General features: G+C 38.2%; 1 protein-coding gene across 7 annotated transcripts in view; it reads left to right on the top strand.

Annotated features, from left to right (window-relative positions):
• Positions 1-24095, top strand: part of BLNK (B cell linker) — a 90532-nt gene that overhangs the window by 56781 nt on the left and 9656 nt on the right. For 5 of the 7 annotated variants that reach the window (XM_038140110.1, XM_038140112.1, XM_038140113.1 and 2 more), the window contains 18 exons: positions 1501-1566; positions 6838-6894; positions 8958-9007; positions 9944-9984; positions 10828-10984; positions 12100-12269; positions 12742-12823; positions 13598-13678; positions 15121-15146; positions 15675-15706; positions 16048-16143; positions 16912-16954; positions 19832-19859; positions 20152-20224; positions 20832-20862; positions 21832-21874; positions 22559-22637; positions 23054-23088. In XM_038140110.1, the coding sequence (XP_037996038.1) occupies positions 1501-1566; positions 6838-6894; positions 8958-9007; positions 9944-9984; positions 10828-10984; positions 12100-12269; positions 12742-12823; positions 13598-13678; positions 15121-15146; positions 15675-15706; positions 16048-16143; positions 16912-16954; positions 19832-19859; positions 20152-20224; positions 20832-20862; positions 21832-21874; positions 22559-22637; positions 23054-23088 (1190 nt within the window). The remainder of the gene's footprint in view (positions 1-1500; positions 1567-6837; positions 6895-8957; positions 9008-9943; positions 9985-10827; positions 10985-12099; positions 12270-12741; positions 12824-13597; positions 13679-15120; positions 15147-15674; positions 15707-16047; positions 16144-16911; positions 16955-19831; positions 19860-20151; positions 20225-20831; positions 20863-21831; positions 21875-22558; positions 22638-23053; positions 23089-24095) is intronic. The other 2 variants (XM_038140114.1, XM_038140111.1) reach the window with 1 other exon arrangement.

Here is a 24095-nt window from a genome sequence, read left to right as displayed (position 1 = left end):
AAAAGCTGAAAAAATTCACACTAATGCATGTTAGGTACTCTCTGATTTATCAAAGTTGTAATTAGAAATCTAAATGCCTCCATAAAAAGAATAAGGAATAAGAGACACAAATTTTTAAGAAATTTGACTATGCAAAAAATGAGAATGTTTTCATTTCAGTCCACCTACTTGGAAAAAATACCATAATAGCACCAGTGCATGTGATTTCCTCATTTAAAATGCACCCTTTTTAATATAAATATGTAATAAAATGATCTTTTAAACTATAGCCTTACTCAAGACTCATAGAACATCCATGATGCTCTAATCAATTCACCTAAATATGATCAGATGAAAAGCAAACTAATTCAGGTACTTGTACTTATCAATTTTGTGTTGGATCTTATTTGCATGTGTGTGTGAAGATTTTTAGCAAATAAATAACAATATAAAATAAAACCAGTAACATGAAAAAAGCCCACCTTTTTTAAAAAATAATAATAATTTTGCTAATTAAAGATATTAGTGTCAGTGATGAGCAATAAGCAATATTCAGATAGAAATCTACAATTAGATTTTTGTTGGTGATTTCTGTCTCTGACAAACAACAAAAGAATCTAACTGATGCTGACATCCATCCCTAATTGAAGTCTGGCAAGCCTTTTTGAAAGAAACACAAACACTTACAACCATTCTCCCCAAACTAGAACTAAACCATTTAGATCTCCTCTCACTCTTTTCATTCCTCATTACTTTTCATTTATAGACACTGCCAGGTGCCAGCTGGGGCACAGTGCAGAAACAGCAAGCTGCAGATGATGGCTGTTTCTGATGTTTCAAGCAGAACCAGAAGCTGAGTCTGTTAAGAAAAAAAACCCAACAAATACAACAGAAAAGCAGAAGTTCTTCTGAGCTTTTCACCTCAGGTTTCATGTATCTGGTTAGTTTGGATAATAATCCAAGCTACTCTTTTAGATGTAGTACATGGTTGTTGGAAATTTTGGAGCATTTTGCTGTACACCTGTTTCGCACAACTATAAGTAATTAATTTCTTTAAATTAGCAGGTAACATTTTATCATTTTGCTGCAAATTAGCAGTTTTAGTTTTTAGCAGGAGTTAAAGACATGCTTGTGAATTATTTGTCCATTATTATTATTATATTTAAGTGTCCCATGTATGGCCAAAATTCAGAGGGCATCATCATTATAGCCTTGCAGAGTTTTGAAGTCGATTCTAGATAAAATGTCAACATTTAAATATTCTAAGCTATTAAATTAGGCAAGGATTTATTTTTCCTGATACACTTACTCTTAAATTGATTGTTTATACCATATTTAATTGTATTTAGAAGGATAACACAAATAATGCTAAAGAGCTCTTTAAAAGGAAGGAAAACTTCATGCACAAATGATTTAACAATTAAACTACTTATTGAAGATATATTGAGCATATTTTTCTTAATTTATATTAGTGTTCAACCACTTGGTAAATTAATGCTGGCTTTGTTTAATATCTTACAGGAAGCTTCAAAAGATGGTGCATGACATCAAGAAAAATGAAAGTGGGATAATAAACAAGTTCAAAAAGTAAGTTTGCAATGCCAATCCCTAGTTTTATCAGTGTGGGGAAGTTTGGATTATGAGCAGAGTGGTGTGGGGTGCTTTAGTGATGGGACCATGTCATTCCAGAGGGATGCACTTCAGTGCATGGAAAGAGCTTTGGTTCAGACTGCAACCTGCAGAATTGTCATCAGTATTGAGATGATCATAAAGGAGTTGCAGAACTGGAGTACAATGATAGGTTGTGTTTGTAGCCTTGAACAAGACTGTATTTGAGTGAAGAGCCTTTTTTTGGAATGTTAGCTGGGAATGGTCATTTCTTGTTGTTTGCATCTGTGCCTTTCTCCTTAGGCAACTGTTTAGGCTTCCTGCTGCAATTAGGTTGAATTTGAGCTCCACCTTGAACCAACTGGTCAGACATCATATTTAAAATTCCCTTAAAAATGCAAAGTCCTCTTGTGTTTCAGTCTCATAAAACAAAATCCAGCATTACCTAGCACCTTTATTCTAGTAAGATACACTGAACAACATGCAGATTGTGTCACGTGCATGAAAGTGCTATAAAATATTCATATGTATTTATACATAGAAAGAAATCCCAGTAATTTTGCATCCTTGTCAAATGAATACACTATTCACTGTTTCTAGACAAACATCTATTTAAAGCAATTAGCTATTTAGCACACTTTTCTTAATGCAGCAGCTCATTTGCATTGAAATTCCATTTGGATGTGATTTTCTCATTCAGATGTGTTTCTTTACATGGGTCATTGGCAACAAAAGTATTAAGTACTTTTAGAAGTTAATTACAATGCCTATCTGCAGTGTTTCTAGGATAACCATGTTAAATTTTAGAAATACAACTCTTGTACATAGAAGACACGTGGAAGCATTGTTTTAAATTGTTTTTAAAGAAGGACCATCGTGGTTCATTTCAAGGGAAACAGCTAATTCTCGGTGTATCTGAAGTGATCAGTCAGCTGCTGGCAGCAGCAGAAGGGCCCTGCCAGGTTTGTGCAGGAGCTCTGGAGAGCCAGGCTGGCTCAGCTCCTGCCCCTACTGCCAGCCCAGGCAGGGCTGGTGTTTGTGGGCAGCTGCTGGAGCTGCCAGAGGAGGGGATACACTCCCAGGAGCAGCAGGACTGCCCAGCTCTCCTGTTCCCCAGGCAGGAGGGACAGTCTTGGCCTCCAAGCCCTCCTTTGTGCTCTCATTTCCACAGCTGTGTTTCTGCCCACAGACCTTGATCAGGTAAAACATCTGATCTATCGGATAGAGTGAAAGAGGATGAGTAAAGGAAAAAAATTATCTCAAAAATCTAAGACTGCTGCAGTTCACAGTTAATCACAGCTGTACTTATTTCCATGCAATCACAAAAGCAGAGTTTCCCATAAAATGGCCCTCTTTCAACTACTTGGGGTTTTAAGTTGTGTTTTTGTTTTGAACACAGTGACCACTGTGTTCACCACCCATCTACAAAACACTCATTTTAGCCTGGGACCTGCTGAGAGGTCAGAGCTGCTAGGCTGTCCAAGGCTTTTGGTGGGGTTTTGGAGGGGAAGGAGTTAGAGGTTTTCTTAAAGTTGCTTTTTGATAAAGGGTGGCTTCCTACTTCACAATAGTTGTTTAACTGTAATTAATAACATTCCAGTGGACTCAGTTCAAAAGCCCCAGAGAGGAAAGATGACAGAAACAGCAGAAGCGTCTAAGATTTGTCATTTGAGGCTGCAAAGTGTCTCCCATAGTAGCCTGAACGTGAATTCTGTCATGAATCCGTTGGTCTGATTGTGTGTCTTTCATAAAGAGTAAGAAGGGAAGAACAGAAAAGGGAGAAGTAGTATGAACCAAATGTAGCAGAAGGTCATCATTAACTGTCAAAGATTGCTGCTATAGCACTGTCATTCTTTGATTCACTCAAGATAATATATATATATATATAATATATATTTATAGAAGAGCAGACTCATAAAATCTCAAAGCATGACTGCAGCACAAAAGCTCATATGTCAACTCTCCCACTTATAAGAATACAAAGAACATGAGGTATAAAAGCATAATAATCTTTCTGATGTTACTGTGATTCATCTGGGTCATAATAATCTTTTTTGCAGTTATGAAGATCAGAAATTTAGTTTGTAAAAATTGAAAAATTTCTAATATTTGCACATGATTTTGGAGTTCAAGTCTTGAACCCAGCACATAATGAGACTAGACTCGCAATAAAAGCATGAGTTCTGATAAGGATATGTACTAGAGGTGCTAAGCTTTACAGAATTAGAGCTGGCTGTGTTCCTTCCTGTGCAATATTTGGGGGCTTTTTGTTTGATTGTAAAAACAAACAAAGCATGGTTATCCAGCGATCACTACTTCCATTTCAGTTAAAGGATTATTTTATTAAATGTCAAGGTTTAAACATGACTGAAGCAGGAAAAATTTTATTTTAAATTTTATTTTAAATTTTATTTAAAGTTGTATGCAATTCAAAGTATGAGAAGCATTACTCGTTATTTTTATTTACAGTGGGCTTTCAAAATGGGCTTTGTGTAGCATAGATTCATCCATATGCTGGGAAAGAAAATCAAAATCAAACCTATTATAACTAGAAATAATTTTAGATAATTCAGATAGTGTACTTGCATATCTGTAGCCTAAAGTTGTCCCCCAGATGTATGCTGTAAGCCTCTGCTACACAAATTGAAAGAATTATCAAATATTCCTAAAATACAGTGACTAACTAATGACTTATTAGCAGTATTTATTAAAACACCTCTAAAATCTGGATTGTCTCCTGATTATGCAGAAATGTCAAAGGTCTTGCGACAAAACCTTTGCTACCCAGTCTAGTTCACCTGCGGGGTGCAGGTGGGGAGGAATTCATCTACTATCCATGTGTGTCTTAAAGGTCTGTGGAAAGTTGGTCGAGCAGTCCTGGTAGCAGGAAAGAAATAGAAAGGTTGTTTTCTCATTGCTTAAAAGTTCCTGTTTGTTCCCCATTCCGACTCAACGTTTTCTGGCAGTAAAAATATTGGCCACTGCAGGATAGCTGTCACCTGCTTGCCCTTAATCACATGTAAAGCTGTTTACAGCCCTGAGTCCCAGCTGCTGTGCAGATCACACTGTCAAGGAGGATTATGTACTCAGGTGTAGAAGCAATGAGTGTAGCCAGCATTGGATAAACAATGAGAGCTGGGGGCATTTTTTTCATACTCACATCCTTGGTAATACAGAGCAGGGAAGCAGAGCAATCATAGGTTTTGGTATGTAGGATGGTTGCCTATGCTTTAAACACGCTGTAAAGACAGAGCACTCATCTGTACCTCATAAGCTTTGAGCCTCTAGGCTTTGTTCAGTGGAATCCTGGCTCCACTGAAGTTAGGTCTTAAAAGTCACACTGCATGCACGGCAAAGTCAGGTCTTCACCTGAAGTTTTGTACGTGCTGACCCACTGTGTTGAATAAGGAACAAGAAGTTCCATTTATTCTCCTTGTTGTAATATCCCATCCTACACAAAGCCATCGGAAATCATGCACTTGTTCTCATGTTTCTGACTGCGCACTATCCAAATGTGTCCATTTCGTGAGCATTTGCCATGTGACCTGGAAAATGGAACAAAGATGCTTTACCCAGCTTTTTAGTTGGGTAGGTCTTTGCTTTGGATTTGTGTGGTCCATTTTTCTAACCATTTATAATTGAGGCAGTAACCATTTATAATTGTAGGCAGAAAAATAGTTGTGTTACTAAATGTCTGTTCAACCTGCATAGCTACAACTAAAAGACATTCATGATCAAACCCTTGGCAGAAGGAAAAGCAGTATTTTATGAACCAAAGAGTGAGAGAAAGTACCAAAATCAAGATGTACCACACTTAAAAAACAGGAAAAAGTATAATACCTAATTTTAACTGTTATGCTGAAGAAACATGAAAATTACTGTGTAGCTGAATAGCATGTTTTGAGTGTCAGGATTTTTATTACTATAACTGCCATAGCACATTGTAAGAACATGTGTGAAAGAGTCATAATAACAATTTCAAAAAAAAAGTCCCTCTCAGTTTAATTTTTCTTGTACAATTGCTGCATAATTCCAAATGTATAACAAACTCTTCCACTAGGAATACACAGTTCAGGAAAAGTTTATCTGTTTGCATCACACCTTTCGGACCTCTGAAAATGTTTCTGCAAAAGTTCAGTTAATTTATTGTGTAATCACAAGTGTGATGTTCTAGTGCATGTAAAGCTAATGCATACTATAAATACTCAGTATAATTTTTGAAAAAACTATTATATTAAAATGGGTGCTAACAAGGGAGTGGACTTTGTACAGACTTAACAATACAAAAAAAGCAAATGAGTTTTGAAAACAAGGTGTTTTCAGGCATATCTTTAATGCTGGGGGAGTGAGCAGAAACACTAGTAGGGAAATGCACCTGTGGGAAAATTTAAGTGCTACATGTAATGGTCTGCTAATATGTATGTTTGGTTCTTTTTCTGGATGTAGCCTGTAAAAACAAGTGTGCTAGAGCAAAACACCCAAACCTCCGCTGCAGTTTATTTTAAAATTCTTTACTTAACGCAGGAAAACAAAAATGTGCTACAAATTCTAAGTACTTAATATTTGCAGCTCCTACAGGACCATATATGTTAGAAAAGTTAAGTACATGCCTAAATGTTTTGTTGAATCAAGCTCAGCATCTTATAAGGGGAAATCTTGGAATACATTGCTTTAAAATGGAATAATTTATTCTCTTAAAAGTTGTTCTGAATTTCTGTACCCTGCATTCTGTTCTTATGTGAGAAGCAGCTACAACATATGAAGTGTCTCAAGTGCTACCTGGTTATTTGTTGAAGCTCCACTATATGTACTAGAATTAAATACATTTAAATCTGCATGGTCAGTTGGATGGCATTTGATTCTTCCAGTCCCTTCTCATTAACTTCAGGGAACAGGACAGAGTCAATTGCCATTCTGCAAGGATCTGTGTGGGCAATGAGGTCAGAGTCTGCAGTAGCTGGGTAACCACGCCTTGGCGTAGGGTTGTGTCTTTTGTCTTGTGTTGTGGTTTGCACATTGGGTAGAGCTCTGGCTCCTGTAAAGTGAAGCTGCAGCTAACTTCAGAAGAGCCTGGATTCCAGTTCTGGCACTCAGAAAATCATATCAGTACTGTGAAAACTTCTTTTTAAGTGAATTTGAATTTTAGAATAAATAACATATTTGAAAATATTCTAGCAAATACAGATGCGGCCATCAACTGTTTCAGCTCTGTGACAGAAACATTATTTCTTTTTTTCTATTGATATTCAGGTTCCAAAATGAACAAGTGGCCTTAATTTGCAAAACTGGGAAAGATACTTGGGATCGGTATGCTATTCCATAGCTGCACCATGGCATGATAGGCTGCTTAGACACAGACCTCTGTTCTTCCCTCGTGTGCTTTCGTTATAACGTATTTACATTTTCTGCCAGGGCCACTGCCAGGATTTACAGGGCCTGGGACCAAGTGTGAAAGATTTCTGTTCAGCAGCTTAGAAATGTGTGACATTGCTTAAGCCATGTACTTTATACCATGACCCAGACAGCCTCTTACTGTTGCCTCAGTTTCACTATTTTCCATGTCTCCATCATTTCTGAACAAGTGGTGGCAGACACCTTGTAAAATGCATCAAGAGATCTTGGTCTCCCCTTCCTAAGATGTGAGATGAGCCCTGGCAGTGGCCCTGGGATTTTCTTTCTAACATGGCTGTGCTAACCTGGACAGAAGACCAGAGCAGAGCTGTTGAGAATGCTTTTTAATTTGCTGTTCATACACAAAGTTACATTATGCTTCAGGAAGTTAAAACCTCTGAGGAGACAGCTATCCATCATTAGTGTTGTTAGCCATGAACAAAGGCTAGCATTGCAAAAATAATCTTCCTGGTTTGATTTTTGTTTGGTTTGGGGGGTTGGTCTTTTTTGAGTTTTAGCAATGCCCACACCATTTATTCATTGATTCATGCATGGGTGTTTTTTGGTGACTGTCTGAGCAACAGAATTCCATTAATTAAACCTAGAAGTAGCCAAAGCATTTCTCAAAAGAGAAAAATTTATAAGTTGATGTGGTAGTGCCAGCCTGCCACCATTCTGAGTAAAAATGGTACCTGAGCAGTGATACCTAGGCAGCAAGCCTCAATAGGACCTAAATATTGAGTGTCAAATTCTTGTGGTAAAGCAGCATTTGCAAACACTATTGCTCAGAGATCCCAAAAAATTTTTAAATTCTTTGGGGATGTGGGTTTTTTTAATTATTTGCTTGTTTTTGCAAATGAATTTGTTAGGATCTGACTGAAGAATGAGTGACATCATCAGTTTAGTAGACAAAGCTTCAGGTCCACGGTGAGATCTCATCAGTGCTACAAGGAAGCTGTCAGACAATGTTCAAAAGTCACTTTATAGAATAATTTTAATGTCATTAATTATCTTAATGCTTTATCTGGCTACTAAAAACAAAGGGTTGTTGTTTTTTCCCTCTGCAGAGGCATCAGTCTGGCCTGTGATGCCACACATATGCTGTTCATCTTCACTGTAAACCAAATTCTTCTCTTTCATTACAGGGTAGTGAAATAATTCAACTGACTGTAATTCAATGTATTCTTTGGACAGCTGCAAATTAGTAAGGAGGAGTATACATGAATACACACACACACATATATATATGTATATGTGTGTGTGTGTTTTTACACATATGTGTACTTCTGCTTGCTCTATATATATATATATGTATGTATATCTATGTGTGTGTGTGCACATACTTATGAAGCTACCTGTGTAGCCGAAAAGATCCTTTCAGAGTTTCTACAAATCAATCATCTTTTGATTCACTTGGTATGTGATGCTATTGTAACAGTTTTCAGTTTTCACCAAGAAAGAGATATAACATCATAAAATAATAAAAAAAGTAGAATCTTTCACTGAGAGACCTGGTATGCATTTAAATATTAACCTTCAAATAAAGTGCATGCAAAATTATTTCGTTCCAAAAATAAAAATGGAGAGTACTACACCATTTTCTTATGCCATAGCCTTAATAAAGCCTCTGTGAACCTGAACAGATTTTCATCTTCTGATAGATCATAATTTATTTCTGCCCCCTATCTTATCTCTTTCTGGAAATGAAGAAGACGTGGGGTGAGCAAAGAAGCTTTCCTTTCAACATATGTTCTTAGTGAAAAAAATACATTAAATTCTCAGATTCAATTTTATTATTTTATCAGTTTCTAGCTTTTGAAAGCATTCTTCTACAGCTATTTGCTAAGCATCTGTGATGGTAATCTGTATTTCTTTAGCTGTGGGTATCTTTAGTTATCAGCTTTTTATGTATGTGGCTAATACTCCTTTCTAGTTAATGTTACTTATGAGATCATAAATGTAATAATTATAATTTACAGCCTTAAAAAAAAACCACCGCCAAGTCTGCCACAAAGGGATTATGCTTCAGGTAAGGCTGTATTAATGTAAATTTAAACTGCATGTCTGTGTTAATTTGCTATCTATATGCCTAACAGTATTTCAGCTATACAGTGCCTCATAATTTGTTTTTAATTAGAGAACAAGATACCATTATCAACAACTCTGAAGGTAGATCACACCTCTGAAATGAAAGGCAAGAAAAAAATTATTAATTGTGCCGGCATAAAGAGTAGCAAGTAACCACTCTTTCAAAATCAGTCTTAATCAGAGTTCTGTATCTAGGCTGCTGTAAAAATGGAAGAGAATTTGCATGCAGCCCCTCCTTACAGAAACTGTGAAAGTAAATATGGAAGAAATTGAACAAATGCATCATTACAGATCTAAAATCTTAATACTATTAATGTAATTATGACATCATGAATTATCTTAAAGGTAGACCTTTACTTGCTTATCATACAGCACTGCCCACAAACCAGTTCATGGCTATTTTTACAAGTTAACAGCCATCTTGTTAAGATAAGAATAGAAGAAAGCAGGACAGAGTTTGGAACTTATCAGGTAACTGTTCCCGGTTTAATATAAACACTTAACCAACTTTAACCAGGGCTCAGAGGTCAGCAAGAGTTCCATTATCTAGAAATAGTCATCCCTACAAAAATGATATGCATTAGCAGGACATTGTGGGTAATGTGCATGCTCTGCTTTTCAGACCATGCAGTTTGTCATTTTCTAATGCTCTTTTCTAATTTTCTAATCCAGTAGTTCTGAAATAATTTGTCAAAAATAAGAAAAAAGGCATTTAATTTACTATTCTGTCCAAATAGATGTGTTGCTCAGAACTGTTTGGAATTTTTGCCCACTCTTTTTTAACTGAATATGATAACTACAGATTGAAAAACCAATCTAAGACAAACATTTATATTCATTATTACATCTCCTTAAATAACTCTAATGTTTGGTTTAGAACACGCAGACAACGAAGAGGAACAATGGTCAGATGATTTTGTAAGTACATATTTTGGGCTAGTAGGAGGTTACTGTGGCAACAAGTTAGCACAAGAAATAATAATAATAAAAGTTTCTTTTAAAATCATCTACTTGTGGTTGAACTAAATACTGTTGAAATGTTATGTTATTTTTTACATCAGTTTAATTCACAAGCAGCCACTGATTTTTAGCTGCCTTGATTTTTTTACATTCAATTTAGAAGTATTTTCAGAAGCACTGTCAATGGTAGCCATGAACGCTAAGGTTTTTGGATAAGTAAGCACATGGCATGAATTTGAGGGACTTCCTAAACTGAACAATAATTTCAGAAAGGAAAGGAAACCTCAGAAGGAGGTTTTATTTGGGGCAGGAAGGGTGGGAGGGGTGAGAAGAGGAAGGCCACTTCTTACTAAAAGTGAAAACTTCTGCTAAGGTTTTAGAAACCATTAGAATGAAGCAATCCATGGCTGTCAGCCATGTAAAGTAATGATGCAACCGTCAGCCTGAAGTGACCAGTTTCCTTCAGGAGTCAGATCTTGAGTACCCTTTTAACTGGAAAGGGAGAGGAAGTGACACCACACACCAAAATCCATCTGTCTGGATCCAGAAAGGAACTGTCCTGGGAAAGGAAACAAGCTATTGGTCCATAATTTGAAGACTGAGCTCGTGAGGTGAAAGGACTCCATGGAGATAGCAAAAAGACAGGGAACTCCTGTGAGGAGCAGAAGGGGAGGAGGCAGGAGTGCCTGTTTGCAAGAGGAAGCACTAAAAGGGAATATGATGTCTGTTCAAGGGTACATTGTTGTAATTTTGTGTTATAGAATGCTATGAGATGAGAAATGGGGAGTTGTGTCTTTATAGGACAGTGATTATGAAAATCCAGATGACCACTCTGACTCTGAGATGTATGTGGTCCCCAGTGAAGAGAATCCTGATGACAGCTATGAGCCACCTCCAAGTGAGAAGGAGAAAAAGAAGATTCCCTCTGCATTCCCTATTTCTAGGGGTGAATATGCAGGTAGTTATGGAATAGTGAAGTATGTCACCTTGATAATTGCTTTTTGATCAGTACCAGAAGAGGCCCCAAATGCACTACTCTGTCCTTTCCTCAAGAGTTTGCTTTTAATTCTCATGCTCAGATCTTAAGCATTCAGGGGTATGATGTTTTTTTATTACATCATGAAACAGGTTAGTATTGCCAGTAGTGATGTTTATGATTTTAATATAATGTGTCCTAGAGACTGTGATAGACATCTACTCATGACAAAATTCAAGCAGAGGTCTGGGAGATACTATTAACTTGGGCTCCAAATTAATCCACATGTATTGATGCAGCAATTACTTTTAAAGATGAGGCACATAAGACTAGACAGGTCCCTTCTTAAACTTCTGTTTCTCCAGTCATTATTCCCAAAGCAGTAAAACAGTAGCCCAAATATCCACTCCTTCAAAATTGGTACTAAGGATGATAAATATACTGAATAACAGGACAGGATCAAGATTCTATTTACATCAGTCCAGTATAAAGGGATTTTTTTTTCTTTCTGATTTGATTCTTTTCAACCATGGATAGGTTTCATTGAAGTGAATTAAAGTTACCTTCAGTTAGATGAAGATTTCAGACATGGAGAAAAGAAACATTGACACGATGCCTGCTTTCATTTTTGTATGATACCAGACTGTTACTGGTTGTAGAATATTCATCAGATACCGCGTATGTACTCATAGAAGTTCATCAGCCCTTCACCTGTGTGTTCTTTGAAAAGGGAAGGACTTGACAGCCCAGAGAACCTGGCATAATTCATGTTCCAGTCCCACCCAGTCATTTTTCTCATGTCTCATATGCACTACACCACCCAGCACCACCTTTTCCCCAAGGAGTTGAAGAGTTGTTCATACAGAGCCCATGTCTGGGCACCTGCTGCACCTGATACAGAGGGCCAGGCTGCAGCCCCGAGCAAGGAAACAGGACCTGTTTACACACAAATCTCAACATCAGGTCCAGCTGTGGCCAGGTCTGCCGTTTGACCTGTGCTGCAGCCACAGCAAAGACTTTTGCACAAGCAGTAGGAGAAAGGGCAGAGACTAATGTGTAATTTTTACTAAAATTGTTGTTTTCTACCAAATTAAAAGACAATCGCACCAGTCACCAGAAGCTTCCTCCCATCAACAAACCTCTCCCAAGTACACCCAGTCCAGCCATGTCCAGACCAAAGAAACCATGTGTGCCATCCATGCCATTGCCATCTCCTGCTGCAAAACCAAAAGTGCCACCTAAGCCTAAGGAGTGCAGTGATGATGAGGTAAAGTTTACAGATATATTTGTTATAACTGTGTAAATGTCATAGCAGTGCCATGGTCTGGTCTCTTTCTTAGCCTTTGTAGTACAAATCATTTTGTACATCACTAACAGAGACCTGCAAGTACCACACTGACTCCTAGGGGATATCTGCCTGCCTATCAAGTATCAAGGAGGCTCTTTAGACCATGGAATAGCTCCTGATCATCCCTAACGAGCTGCAGGCAGTGGGGACAGAGTAACCTCAAAGGCTGCTCCAGGACCAGAGGGAAGGGAGGGCTTCCACGCACCAGCGGAATAATTCCGTAAAGGGTTCTCAATCTTTGGGATTCCCTTCCACACAGGATGATAAATGTCTGAAATAGGAGTCACTGTAAAATGGCAACTATTGTAAACTGCTGCCAGGCTTCAATCCAAACAGTTTGATGGCATGATGGAGGTTTAACTGAGAGATTTTTGTCCTGCATTTCTCATAGGATAACTACATTGTGCCCGTGGACAATGATGATGATAACTATATTGAACCCACAGAAGGTAGCATGTCACTACCTACAAGATGTGAGTTTTAGTCATTTAAGCTTCTAATTATTGCTTTATTAGGAATAAGAGTGAAAAGAATGGGTCAAATAATGTCTGTTGCTAGGGTTCTAAGAGTGGAAATGCAGCTATTAAAGAGATCACAGCCTGCAAAAAAGCAGTTGGCTCCTTTGGCTTATGACAAGGCCAAGGAAAATTATTATTAACTTTATTGGAAGACATGTTTAATTTCTGCCTCTCTCAGCTATTTCAAAGTCCAGCCCTTGTACAACCAGAAGGCTTCTCATGACAAATGGCCTGCCTTTTCAACCAAGGGAGCAGTAGCATTAAAACTCCCTGTTTGCTGAAGTGCTTCAGGAGAAGAACAAGCATTTTTAGATATTTAGTAGATAAAGATAGACTTTGCTTTTATTTTTTTAATATCTCATATATATATATATATATATATATATATAGCTAGAGAATGAAACTACTAGAGCCCAAAGGTGAAAAGTAAACAGAGAAGAGCATGTAGTTCTGCTCTCTGACATTACTGACAGTATCAAACCTCTTCAGAAAGGCTGGAATACTGAATAATCCTTCTCCTTTAAAATGAGAGCTGCTTACTGACTCAGTTGATTTATTCAAGGTCACACAAAAGGTTGTCATTTGGATCTACTTAATATTCATTCTTATTGTACAAATGTTACATTGTTAGTTTGTAAACAGATGTGTGTATATATATAAATATATGTATATATATATATACATGCACAAATATATATATATATGTATGTGAATAAAATATGTTTTTAGCACCTGTGAACAGATTTATGAAGACAACAAAACCAGCCCCCCCTATTTCTCCAAAGCCTTCTCTTCCTTCTGTTATGCAAGGTATGTGAAGCTTGCATTGCTGTTGGAATAAAATAATGTAAGACTGTGAAATGTTAAATTATGCCTGATGTATTCACTAACCCTGTGACATACTAAAGTAAAACAAAAATATGTTCCCTTTTAGCTTTTCTGTGTTTTAGCAGTTGCTTTGTCTAGCTTGAACAGTAAATCCATTTTAAGCATGAATAAAACTAGAACAAATTATTTGCCCCAAATTAATTTCTTTTTAGTCTTTTGCTCTAGTGGAGGAACACAAATGGATCAATAAAGCAAAAAGAATTATAGGACTCAGTATGTCAGTAATCCCATTTCACCATAGGAATCAAGACCCAATACTTTAGACTTAACCATATAGAAATTCTGTACAGGCTGATGTCTTGCATGGCCCTTTATAACAGTGTTCCCATTGAGGTTCTGTAAAGAGCAGTTTACTTGGAAAAAGAAACAAAAGCAGAAGCAAATAAGAAGAATCCTGTTCACTTTTATAAATTCAGATATTCTTCTTTAATCTCTGTCTTCCAACTTAGAGTTGTTTTGCATCCTCACTCATTAATTGCTTGGATGTAACCTTTCCAGACATGACACAGTTCTTTAAAAAGCTTTGCATATTCATTAGCAATGTGTTTAGCTTTAAAGTCACAAACTACAAGTCGTAAACTAACATTTGTTATGAATTGCTTAAGATTTCGTGAGTTATTTTCCAGACATTTTAAAATGCCCTTTTCAATCTCAGCCTTTCTGTAAATCAGTGCCAAGCAACAGCCAGCTCCTGACAGATGTTGCTAAAGAATAAAACATCTCCCCCTGGTGGGAGCTGGGACACTGGAGTGCAGTAAAGTGATGAAACCTGACGTGAAATTTACTGAAATAGCATTCTATTTGCATTGAAGAAACTGGGCATAGATAAAGATGCTGGTGGTTTTTTTCTTTCAAGATCTATGAATTAAAATATGCTTGTGGGTCAGAACTCAGGGAGGAATGCTGGCCATGCAAATGAGCCAGCTTTTTGACTTTTATTTATGACTGACCTGATTGCTTCCTCCCTGAGTCAAGGAAAGGCTAAGTGCTACTACAGGTGTGATAACACATTTTTTCCAAACTGACCCAGGTTTGCACAACACAAGCATTCATCTTGCTTGCAGATGGGAGGGAATGAGAAGAAAAACAAAACAATAAAAAGGTTTTGCAGTGAGAGAAAACTTGATTAATACAGTGACTGTATATCAGAATTCCTGTGACTTGACCTGAAGTTTCCCCTAGAAGACAGGGGGTGTTGCTGCTCCAGGGTTTTGGTGGCGGGTTCAGATTCTGAGCAGATTCTCCAAGTTATTTTTCCATAGTCAGAAGTATGACTGATATAAATTCAGATCAGCTTTTATGGTAACATGCAGTATGGTTTTGCTACACTAAAGAATGCTTTTTATCTCTTCCCTGTCCTGTAGAAGTCTACGAGGTTCCTGAAGAAGAGGTGAGACCTTTCTGCAGTGTAACTCCCATTGCCCTCAGGCAGGGTACAGATGTGATTGTGAGAAAAGATTATCAGTCTTTCCAAAGGGAAAACTGGGAACATATCTCTTCCTGCACTTAAAGTGTCCTGACACTCCCTTTTCAGAAAAGCTGGCAAACCATTTCAAAAGAGTAAATGGGAAGGGGAAAGTTTCCCAGTCCTCTGTGATAGTGATCCAGTCTTTGAAGCAGCAGCCTAAGGGAATGTTTTGCAGAAGCAGAACTGCAGCAGAGGAGCAATGACAGTTCTGACACAGTAATTTTTTTCCCATTTGCTGGTACTGACATAACATATGGCCAAAGCAGATTTACTGATGTTGAGTTCTTGCCTCTCCCATCCTAATGTAGATTACTAGACAGAGCTCTAGTAGAAATCTGTATCACAATGCAAAAATAATATCTTGATGTGGTAACATAAATAGGATCATACAAATCTATTTATGGAATTAAAAAGTGACCAAAAAACAATTCAGTGCATTTTCTCTTACAGGAAGAACCGTCACCACCACCACCAGTAACCAGGTAACCTGTTGCTGTGAATGTTGTGTGCATTATTTAAAACCGTCAGAAAGTATTTTTTCTTATCTAGATACTACATGTCTGGTAATTCTTTCTCTAGAAGAAATACAGTAACAGAAGTCAGAAATACATACAGTAAATATCTCTTCAGATTATCTGCACAAATATTATCAACCATTTCTATGTTAATTTCAATAACCCAAATGTCATAGATACTAAAAAGAAATACTCTTAGGGTTACTTATTAGAATTTTGAGGGGGTAGGGGAGAAGAAAGAGAGGTTTTGTTTGTATTCACTGTTGTTAAATGTAATTTTCCTTTCTTAATTCACATTTCATTACTAGATTCACCAAGCCACTCATGTTTATTCCTGCTCAGAATACAGAGCACTCCCACATGCTCAGCATGACCAGAGAGTCACCTAAGCAGGATAACTCCAGGTAAGTTAACAGCAGCTTAGATCAATCAGAAATATTAGCAGAGAAAAAAATATTCTTCTCTCTAATGTGAAAACTTCAGACAATAAACAATTGTCAGGCCACTCAAATAGCTAGGGATGCTAGGACAAGGTGAAAACCAAAAGCTCTCATTGCTTTGTGAACTTCTGTGTTCAAGGCAGTTTGCCATGTGGATAGGATTTTCCTAAATATCCCTTTAGGGATCCAGTACAGGGATAAAATATCTCTGCTAGCCGGTTTAAGGTCTTATTAGCCATCTCTGCACCCTTGCAAATTAGATGGTTTTGCAGTTGTATAAGATTGCTTGTAAAGAAACTGGGCTCAGTAAATCCATGGTTTATATCCCAAGTCTCTGGCAGAAAAGGGGAAAATCATGCTTGAGTGTGCAGCCTACTTCACTCCTGTGTCCCCAGAAGCATAGAAAGCTGCATCATAAGCCCTGCCTCCTCTCTAGGTCATTATTTTAGAGTATGTTGTGTGCCCCCAGAAGGAGGCATCCACAGTCCTCTGTGTGTGAGGGTGTTTGATGAGGCCCTGTGCAGTCACAGGGGACCCAAGGTCTAGGACAGGAGCTGTTCTAGAGTAGTTCCACACCAAGGGCACAGCATCACCACAGGCACTGTAGCTGTGCAGAGCTGAAATCAAATCCATTTACTGCAGACCTCCTTCCCTCTAGATCTTAAAAAGCCTCTCTGAGCCAATTAAATAAATAAATCCTGTTCATTATAACTTACTGTGTGTATTTTTCAGAAATATTTTGCCTCTCCCCAGAAGTCGTCTTCATCCAAAAACAGTGAGTAGTTAATGGGCCACTCTAAAAGAACGTGTTAAATTTAGTCCCGTGTTTCATATGTAAATAGATGGATTATCTGTTTATTATCTGGATTAAATAACAGGAACAGATGACTGAATGTCAGATTCATCTAATACCGTGATTGTTGCTAACAATCCTTTTGGCAAAAGAGCACTGGACATCTGTATTGATCCAAGAAAAAGTTCAAATGTTTTTTGGGATATATGGGATATAAGGGATATATGTTTCAGTCCACAAAAATAATTTCTTGTACTAAAAAATACCAATCATACTTCAGGAACCTTACCTTAAGTAGCAGAGGATGATTCTGCCCAATCTGAAGCACTTTTCCTTGAGCCTCATTCCTCTCAGATGGTGAATGATTAATGCTTTCTGAAAATGGAAACCTTCTAAATGTCAGACTGGGTAGTCTGAGTAACCAGTATCACTAGAAAACACAGTCCTTGAAGGACTAATTACAAGCCTTGGGTCCTAAGGCTGTGTTTCAGCCAGTCCTCTTCTCCCTTTGCCTCCCTCTGCTCTTATCCCCTCTGTCCCTTGCACTGTGCTGGGTTGTTTTAAAAGCAAACTATTTGGAAACTTGTCCAGCTGCAGAAAGGAGCAAAAGCAAATCGTAAAAGATTCTTTTTCAGCCAGGTTAACTCCATTAATTGATCTACACCATAGCTCTACACCCAGCTGTGCCAGTTTGAGAGGGTCTTCATGAGGAGCCAACTATCCAGAACAGAGCAACGTGTCAACTGTGTCAGCATCTGTGCCAAAAGCTGCATGCTCAGACCCTGTTCCAGCCCTATCCTCTGAATTGTCCCTAGGAAATAATCAGTCTAACTATACAGAGAAATTAGACACTTAAAACCAGGAATTTGGGATCATGTAATAGGATTAGATGTTGTGGTAACAGTGCAGGTGGTATATGAGCACCTTATAGTCTTCAGTCTTTAAATTTCTAGATGTACCGAGCAGTTCGTATGTACAACACCATTTTAGTTTCCCTTTCACCTCATCACAAAGTTCTTCCCATTTAGATCTGTATCCTCTGGGATTCTGAACAAATCCTAAACAGTGCCAAATTTGGGATTTCTCTTTTGTGAAACAGTTTGATTTCTCAGCGTTTCTTACCAATACAAGATAAGAAAAAATCTCGTGTCTCAAGGGAGGATGTTGGACAGAAATTCCGGTGTCCGGTCAACACTGAGAATACTCCTGCTTCAGAACAGACTCGAGTGCCATATTGCAGCTGAAACCTCTCCATTAATGCATTTTCAAAGCTTGCATTTGAGATGGAGATCATCCTAGCTTTGCAGAGTATAAAAAGGGACTATCCTTTAGCTGGAGCTACACACTGAGTGAGTTACATCTCCAAGATGAAGCTCCCAGACAAACACTCATCTGTACTATGGTGTATTCAGCTCCTGGGTGCTTGCAGCTCACCAGTTTGTCACAAGAGTCAGCCTAGGAAAGGCTTACCCAGTGCAGTCCCAATTCTGAGGCCACTGCTTGTCTTGTAAGTGGCAGCCTTTACAATTTTAAACAAGCACATGGTAATGAGCATGATTCTATCCAGTGCTCTGTGTTGTTCCTTTCCATCCCTGGCTAGAGCACATTGACAAAGCCCAAACAAAAACTGAAATATCTGTTAACTGCTCCCATTCAGTCTGCTGTCAGCACTAACCAGCACGATCATGTGCACAGAACTGTAACCCTCGTCCCTCTCAAAGGCCTGAGCTGACTGGGAGAAAAATTTTGCCATTTCTCATTTTCCCAACTGCTGGGTGATGGATTACGCCTCTCCAGCCAGAGAGTGCAGGCATTTGTCACTAACATTAGTGAAAAGCCATTAGCTGGGTAGACGAAGACAAATTAATACCTGGTGCCTTTTTGAAAGATACTTAGCAAATGGGAGTCTTGATTCCCTAAAGTCAAGAAATGGGAGCCAAAATTAACCATCTTCCAAAGAAGCCAGGAAATTAGGTGGATTGCTTCAATTCTAGCATGGTGATAAGAGGGTCTACTCAGTTTCCTCCATTCAGTGGAAGATGTGTTTTTAGTATATTCTAATCTGCTGCAAAATTTCTGTCTTCCAGGTCAGAAATTAAACATGAACCAAAAGGTCTCACTGCAAAACTAAGGCCAAATTTTCTCAATACTTACTACAAGCAATCTCAAGATTATTAGAAAGTTTGAAATTTGATGTTTGCTTAAAATTTTTCAAATGACATCATGAATGTATTCTGGATACTGTATAGCTTCTGTACAAATCTTTCTTTTAAAATTACTACAGATACCAAAACCATATTGATTATTCATGCAGTTCTCATTTAATAATCAAATAATCATTCAGGCTGAGAAAGACCTCTGAGATCAAGTTCCAGCTGTTGAGCCAGCACCACCATGTTCACCAGTAAGCCATGTCCATAAGTGCCACATCCACATGGCTTTTGAACACTTCCAAGGATGGTGATTCCACCCCTTCCCTGGGCAGCCCATTCCATTCCTGACCACCCTTCCAGTGAAAACATCTTTTCTAAGATCTAATCTAAACCTCTCCTGGTGCAGCATAAGGCCATTTCCTCTTGTCCTGTCATGTGTTACCTGGGAGAAAAGACCCGTACCCTGCTTTCAGGTACTTGTAGAGAGCAACAAGGCCCCCCCGAGCCTCCTTTTCTCCAGGCTAAACATCCCCAGCTGCCTCAGCCACTCCACACAAGACTTGTGCTTTAGTCCTTTCACCAGCCTTGTTGCCCTTCTCTGCTCCATTACCTTTGTGTCCTTCTGGTAGTGAAGAAATTAAAACTGAACACAGTAATTCCTTTTTTAAATCCTTCATATCAAATCTAACCTATTTTTCCATTACAGGACCATGAAGCCAACAATAATGATGAAAGTAAGTATTCAAATGAAAACATGGCAATATGAGAGGGATATGCCACCAGTTAGCAGAATACAGCTTGTAATATAGTGTGTCAGTGTAAATTTTATCTGTACAGTCAGCAATAAGCCAGAAGTGTTAGTGAACTGTTCTCTTGTATAATCAGACTGAAAACATGTTAAGAAAAAAAATTAAAGCAGTGGATATTTTTTACCTTTATTACATTAACACTAAAATGGCAAGGAGGAAAATCCACTGTTCAGATACAGCTCACATTGCATACTAAATATACTGCTTACATCTCTAGGTCAGAGGTTCAATAACACACAAGAATCCAGATTTCCCACTGGTGCAGCTCCATCTCCATTACCAAGGGGCCTGTGAGTAAAAAATTATAAAAGTACTTCTTTGATGGGGATGGATTTAATTAGGTGTATTAGGAGCCTATAGCAACTAGAATTCAGGAATAATGTTTTTTCCTGTTTGTGAAAGACATCCTGACTAGGTAAAGGCAAGCTGTTATTTTGCTGTTTCTGGAGGAATACTGTTTGTGTGCCAAGTGGCCTTGCCCTTCACTGCCTGCCACTGATGGCAGATGCTGGCTGCCTTGTCTGATTTAGTGCTGCCATACTGCAGCACTAGCACATGCAAGCCTGGAGGTGCAGAAAGCTTTCACTAAGTTCTCCTGCCCTCCCAACTCATGTTAAGTATTGGACAGATTTGTAGCTTCCTTGTGTAATCACCTTTAGTGAGTGCCCACATTGCATCTGATAATACCCTTATTCCTTTTTTTATTCTTCTTTGTTTCTAATTTGTTTCTAATTCTTTGTTTCTACTTCAATTAGAAAGTATCCAATTCAAGTATCCAATGAATCCCATCTTAGAAATACCCTGAGAACCAATGAAACTGATGCTTTGTTGCTAAACGAATCCATATATCTGCTAAGTAACCATGTTCTTTATTTTTCTTTTTCCTCCATACTTCAGCAAGAAAGCTTCTAATGCAGTAATTTCACCGGTAAGTTGACTTGTAATTGCATAATCACCCCAAATTTTTATTAAATTTTTTAATTTATTGTAAAACTTAATTTTATCATGGGTTTTGGTACAAGATGAATGCAAAAAATGTCAGGGGAAAGAGTTATAAAGACAGGAAGTATTTGGGTGCTATTACATGAATGAAGATCAGTGATCTTTCTGCTCAAGCAGAAAAATATTTTGATCAAAGCAACGTTTGAATTCAATGCCCTGGGATGTAGCAATAAACACAGTGCATGAACGGAATAAATGAGAAATAGATGGGAACACAGACAATTCAGAGGTATTCCCAGAATGTATAGGGCTGCCTATGGGGAACATGAGTTCGTTGAAAGTGATAGCTCAAGAAATATGCAGGATTTTACCAGAATTTGTCTGAGGTTTTCAGTAATTCAAAAAATATCCCAAAACTTCTTGTGGCAGAAAGTAAGAGGACTGTTTGAAATTTTCAAAGAAATTAATTCAAAAAATGTTTCTAAACTGGCAGTTTATTATCATTGTTTCAGAATGAAAGAAAAAAAATTAAAAGTGGAAGATTGGTTCCAGTTTTACTGTGAGCTAAACTGACAGTTTAACTTCCAGTAAACAGAAGAGAATGTGTTCAGATATTTGTGTGCGTAGTTCAGTACGGGTGAAAATCCAATTTTCATTTTCAAGTATTTGGGATAGACTTCTGATTTTAGCTCCTGAGATAAGAATGAACCATCTAGATTTTAGTTTTTCTCCATCTGTTTATACCCACAAGCTGGGATTCTTTCCAAATCTCCTTTGCAAAATTGCAAACTTCAAGGTCATACAACTAGAGACTCTTCACGGAATGGCTATGTCCCTGACTCCTAATTCTTCCAGGATGTTGTCAATTCTAAACTGTTTCACAAAAAATACAAATGATAAACATTTGCTGCACAAGTGCCTGTTAATACTTGGTTGTCCTTCTCTTTTACTGCAGAAACCGTGTTTACCTTCCAGAGAGAACTTAACTGCAAATGAAGGTAAATTATAGCCACTGCTGTGAAAAGTTGACATTTATCTGATGTTTTTTTACTAAAACCATGAAACAAACAACACCACATTCAAGTTACTGTAGGTTTTTGAGGGGTGTTTGGTTTTAGCAGTTTCAAACTGGATCTGGGCAGCCTTCGTTGCAGTGAGAATCATTGTTCTCTGAAAGCAGCCACAGTAACGCTGCTGAGGTTACTGGCAGGGTAATGTAGCACAGGAAAGGACCAGCAGTGTGCCCAAGGAGCCCTGGAAGTGGAGAAGGGGGAAGGGAGGGACGGGCTCTGAACTCAGCCAGAACCATCCCTCACGGAGCCGACTCCTGGCGAGAGGCAGTCCCTGGCACGGGCGGAGAATCCATCCCGTCCTGGCTCTGGCTCTGGCTCTGGCTGGGCGAGGCGGCTCCAGCAGGAGCTGCCGCCTCACTCCGGGCTGGCCGCCCTCCCCCCGAGTCCCCCCGAGCCCCGCAGGCATCCATAGCGGGCATCCCAGCAGCTAGGTATTTGCCTAGAATTGGTTAACAAAAAAAGCAGCGCGATGGCAGGCTGCCATGTCAGAAAAAACCCCAAATTTACAGTAAAAAAAAAACCCTCCTTCACGCACTGGGGACTCCCTAACCTGGGATAATATATTTCTGAAGAAATCTTGACTCTACCATTTGTTTTCCCAAACTCCAGAAAAACCTATGGCACCAGACCGACGGCGCAATTCCAGCCAGGAACTTCCACTTCCCCCCCTTCCAAGTGGTGCCCAAAAGTAAGGTCCCTTTCCATCCTCTTGGGAACATTGCAGTGCACCAGCTGTGAGAGGCTCAAAGGGAAGCACTCTTTTCACTGGAGCCTCCTTGTTGCTTTCTCAGAGCTGAGATTCCTGAAACCTCACAGTGGCAAAAAAATGCAACATGGCAAATGAATGCATACAAATACTATAACAATCACCAAAAAGCATGAGGGGGTATAATCTGTAATAAAGTAATGAAGATTTAAAACATATGTTTAAATTTCTACTAGTGGGATATCATTTTTTAAAATACCTGTATCAGACCTATGTTTCTCAATGAACAAATGGGTGCAATGGAAAACAGTCTACCACTGCATATTTTCAATTTTCATATTATCAGGACTGGGTGCATCCCCTCAGACCTTTCTGTAATCTCTCAATATTTATTTCAGGCCTCTTCTGCTCCAAAAGCCCTCAGTTCTGCCAAGTAAGTATAATTCAGTTTTTGAATTAAAATGTGATTAACTTGTAATTTCAAAATAATCTTTGAGTTAAAATTATTTCAAAATACCTTGGATATTAATTAGTTTGGAAATAATGTATGTGTAATGCATACAAAGAGGAGGTCAATTTTCAAGATCCTAGCTCAGCTAGTAAAATAAAGGGAGTATCTCAGGATTATTGATGGAAAATGGGTGCTTCATTTATATTAATGAATACTGGAAATCTCTAGCAAAGGCAATTTGGGTCATTTCCCATCATAATAAAGATTCCATCAATCTTCCTTGTCACAGAAGAATCCTAAATATGACATTTCTGGGCTGCTCTGGGCTTCTGTTGCCTACCAGACAGACAGATTATTATTACATTCAATTTATTCTTTTTCTACAGAAGGAAAAAAGAAGGTACTTTTATAATAGCAATTGCTAAAGCTCTTTTCTAAGTAGTGCTTTCCAAGATGGACTTTGTTTCAGTTCACAGCTAAAACCAAATTAGGTAATATGTATATAAAGCCTCTTTGTACAGAAGTGTAAATTAGATTCAACATTTTTCTAGTTGCTTGTTAGCAGACACTTGTCTGACCTTCCTGTAAGCCATTTACTGTACATATTCAGTCTGAACATGTCTTTCACATTGTAAACAGATGGTGAGAATGGCACATATAAATCTACATTTGGTGTAGCTTACACTAATAACAGCATGTCAGTTTATCTCTTTCCTGGAAACATTTACTTGATGCATGTTGCAGTTATATCTCCTGTGCTGAGGAAGTTCCCATTAATATATGGTTCACATTAATGCTCTTGACTGATGCACTCAAGTTTGTCTGCTCCCATCACACAACTGCTGTGCTTCAACTTGAAGCATAAATTCTTACTACTCCTGGAACTGTAGCTATTCTTCAAGACCATCTGGTGCTAAATGATGCTCTGATTAGTAAACTTTCTTTAGCATACTCTTATTCAGTGCCAGGTCCTATAACAACTTTAGAAT

Source organism: Motacilla alba, chromosome 6 (assembly GCF_015832195.1).
Source record: "Motacilla alba alba isolate MOTALB_02 chromosome 6, Motacilla_alba_V1.0_pri, whole genome shotgun sequence".
Taxonomy (NCBI): domain Eukaryota; kingdom Metazoa; phylum Chordata; class Aves; order Passeriformes; family Motacillidae; genus Motacilla; species Motacilla alba.
This window is presented reverse-complemented; position numbering and strand designations above follow the sequence as displayed.